Source organism: Carassius carassius, chromosome 6 (genome assembly GCF_963082965.1).
Source record: "Carassius carassius chromosome 6, fCarCar2.1, whole genome shotgun sequence".
NCBI lineage: Eukaryota > Metazoa > Chordata > Actinopteri > Cypriniformes > Cyprinidae > Carassius > Carassius carassius.
Window position 1 is genome coordinate 29,256,258 of NC_081760.1, and position 3,563 is coordinate 29,259,820.

The following is a 3,563-nucleotide window of genomic DNA, read 5'->3' on the forward strand; positions in this document are numbered from 1 at the left end:
CGGAGATGTGGTCCCTCCATGTGTGGGCGCTCAACGGTTACCCGCTGATCTCGCAGTGGGAGTGCTAAATACCATCACTCAGGCTAGAGCTCCGTCGACACGACGTCTGTATGCCTCGAAGTGGTCGGTGTTCTCCAGCTGGTGCACAGCTCGAGGTTATTCACCCCTTAGTTGTGAGGTGACGGAGGTCCTCTCCTTCCTACAGGAGCTGTTGGATAAGGGCAGAGCCCCATCCACGCTCAAAGTTTATGTGGCGGCCATCGCGGCGTTTTCTGAAACGGCGTCCGGTCAGTCAATAGGAAGGAACGATTTAGTCATCCGGTTCCTCAGAGGAGCTAGGAGGGCTGAATCCTCCCAGACCTCCGTCAGTCCCTATGTGGGACCTCGCGGCGGTTTTGGAGGCCTTGAAGGGTCCACCTTTTGAGCCTATCCAATCGGTTAGCCTTCAGCATCTGTCGTTCAAGACAGTATTCTTGTTGGCTCTCGCTTCTGTGAAGCGTGTGGGTGATTTGCACGCGCTCTCGGTGAGCCAGTCGTGCTTGGAGTTCGGGCCCAATGACTCAAGGGTCATACTCAAACCTAGGCACGGTTATGGGCCGAAATCCCTTTCCCGAAGTGAAATCCCGATTCACTTTGGTTCGCTTCGGCGATGAAATAAATCAGGTGAGTCAGCCTTTTCGAGCTCCTTTTATAGGTTGGGCCACACCCGTTTCGGCGGGAAGTGGCAAGAAGGGCGCGAAGCGCCCTTATTGGTCTGATGTTGCATCAGCCCGCGCTCGATAGGCTGTGCAATTGCCGCAGAACAAGCCAATGAGCGAACGAGCCGTCTCGCCTATGGCTGTGTACTGCTGCAAATGCAATTTACAAAAATACAAAATTAAGGATAATTTTTTGCTTCAGTATTTCGTGCAAAGAGACTTTTCCCGTAGCGTCTTAGCTAAGACGCAGTACTCGTTCGCTCTTCTAGAGAGAACCGAGGTTACGTTTAGTAACCGAGTACGTTTTATTGACAACACAACGCAAAGGATAAGAGACCAGTTACATAGATAAAAGCCTATTTTCCACAAATATGTATTTATGCAGTATTTGAAGGCAATCTCTACCAGTACAGTCAAAAACTAACAAAACAGTGCAATACAAAACAACTTTTTTTTAATTACAATGCAGTTTTTAATTTGAAAAACATTATATTTTCACAATTTTAAACAAAGTTTTTAAGTTGAAGGTTTCATTTAATGATTCCCTGATAAAAAAAAAGTTCAGTCTAAACCTACTTAGTCTGAATTTAAAGCTGTCATCACTTTGAAGGCGCACATGTAGTTTCTTCTCACATGACATGGGTAGTCATTCCACTTGCCAACATCTAAAAAAGCAGAAAAAGATCAAACCAACAGAGAATGAATAATCATTATAGATCCTATATGATATTTTCCACCAAGCAAGCAAAAGAAAAAGAAAACTAATCTTTAAATAACGAAATGCTTACGACTCCAGTTCATTTCCACACAGACATCACTGCTGCGGTAGATGCGGACGGGCTCCCCAGGTGACCAAACTTGATAGTTCCAGAAGGAACCATCAGTCCAGATAAATTTACCAGACTGAGAGAGTAAAACAGAGATAAAACATTTAAACGAAAAGGTTACTGACAAATAAAAAAATGGAAATGTCTCAATTACCCGAAAAAGCTCAAAGCCTCCGATCCAGGTGATCAGGTTGTGTGGGTTATGGTAGACCACAATGCAGAGCACATCAGCATTAGCTTTTGAGTTATGCACTGACACCAGATGTCCACCAGGGGCTTGGCTTCTGCAGCTAAACTGTGCAGGAAGAGCAATAATATCAATACTAAAGAAAATGTGGAAAGAATACATTTTAGAATGTGAGAACATGTTCTTTTGATTATCTGTGATGCCTGTTTTGTCCCACTGACACTACTTACCTCAGCTTCAGTGAAGTTGAGAGGGGTGCTGAAATATCTGACACACCTTGACCCCACTCTGTACCAGTGATTATAGCCAGCCACTGGACATGTTTTAGGCAGAACACAGGCTGATGATAGATTTGTATGTCTAGCAGCTTCATCTAAATGACAACATTAAACCCCAAATTTATCCTCTATTCTTAAAAATAAAGGTTCCACCTTTCAGTGAACAGTTCTTAAAATATTGCATTTTTGTATGAAAAAAAAAAACATATCATTGCTTTGTTTAATAACATTTTGTGCAATGGAAAGGTCTAACTATGGATGTTAAAAGCTCTTCATGGAATCATTAATTTGCATTAAAAAACTTTTGTTTTAAAGAGTGGTGTGTTTAAAAAGTCTGTTTGTGTTCGTTTCATAAATTGAAATAAAAGTTTAACATCACCTCTCTCCATTGTTAAGAAGCTACCACTTCCAAACAGGAGAATGATCAATAAAAAGCTAAAAGACTCCATTCCTCCTACACTGTGAAGAAGAGAACATTGTCAGTGGAAGGTTACATGTTTTTTTTTTATTATTAAATAGAATTTTAAAGATTTTTTCCTTTATCATTATTCATTTATTTTGAATAATGTTAAAATAATACAAGGTTACCCAAAGTTATCTATGTGCAAAAAATAAATGACTACATTCTGGAGAAGAGGACTTACCGCTGCAATTCTTTCACTCTTGTTTTCTATGTCTCTTCATAACACCATTAGTCTGTCTTAAATCCATTGCATGCATTCTTTTTCACAACTCCTCCCTTTCTATAACTAGGGTTATAATAGTTAACTAGAACTAAAACTTAAACCATTAAAAATCATTACTAAGAAAAATAAATAAATATATAAATAAATAACTAAAATAAAATAAAACATTTCAGCTCAATTTCAGCTAGTTGCAACATTTCTTTGCATGCATTAAAATAACTCAACCTAACACTTCAAGTGCAATTTAAAATAAAACTGAAGTTATAAAAATGAACCCAAAATATTAATAAATGTATGATAGAATCTCAATGATGCTAAAATAATTCTGTCTCTAATTCAGCCTTCAGTGTGAGTTTAACATGGAAGCTCCATACATTTTCAGTAAAAATGAAGGTATATGATTAATACAAATGATCTGTAGCTTAGTCTAAGTTTAGACATGTGAATGCATTACTTTGTTCATGTTAGACAAACACTTTTAACCTAATATAACTGTTCAACTTAAGAAAAGCCTGTTCTTTTATCACACTAGACGGTTATACCACTGTCCCATGTGGTTACAGACACAGTTGCTGATCTCTTTACATTTTAAACTTCTACTTTTCACATTGCAAACTACAGATGATGGCAATCAGAAGCTGAGTGCCTGCACTGTTGTTCTGACTCAAAATGGTAATGTCATGAAAGTCTGAGATGGTTGTTTCTTAGAAAATGACTGCAGAGCTGATTATTTCTCTTTCAGCTTAGTTAAATCATATTTCTCCTTATGTAAAATACTGTTATGATGTTCAGGTTTTTTACAACTCCTTCTACTTCTCACTTTTTCTTACTGCACGAGCTGTGATACTTATTCAGCAATCTTCACACCACAAACCAAATGCTTTTAG

The 3,563-nt window shown here is 38.6% G+C and overlaps 1 protein-coding gene across 1 annotated transcript; it reads right to left on the bottom strand.

The window, feature by feature from the left end:
- Positions 1 to 1,256: 1,256 nt before the first annotated feature.
- LOC132141967 (lectin-like) lies at positions 1,257 to 2,499 on the bottom strand. The gene is made up of 5 exons (XM_059551614.1): positions 2,370 to 2,499; positions 1,943 to 2,085; positions 1,680 to 1,820; positions 1,487 to 1,601; positions 1,257 to 1,363 (listed from the first exon to the last, which is right to left on the bottom strand). Exons 1-5 carry the CDS (start codon positions 2,437 to 2,439, stop codon positions 1,275 to 1,277), a joined length of 558 nt encoding a protein of 185 aa, XP_059407597.1. The 5' UTR covers positions 2,440 to 2,499; the 3' UTR covers positions 1,257 to 1,274.
- Positions 2,500 to 3,563: the final 1,064 nt, after the last annotated feature.

What these genes read in the sequence shown, in the direction of transcription:
- LOC132141967 (XM_059551614.1), bottom strand. Translation starts at nt 2,439, where the DNA reads ATGGAGTCTTTTAGCTTTTTATTGATCATTCTCCTGTTTGGAAGTGGT. An exon ending in CTTCTTAACAATGGAGAGAG is followed by an intron (nt 2,086 to 2,369) that starts GTGATGTTAAAC and finishes GTTGTCATTTAG; the next exon opens with ATGAAGCTGCTAGACATACA. An exon ending in GAGGCTTTGAGCTTTTTCGG is followed by an intron (nt 1,602 to 1,679) that starts GTAATTGAGACA and finishes TTACTCTCTCAG; the next exon opens with TCTGGTAAATTTATCTGGAC.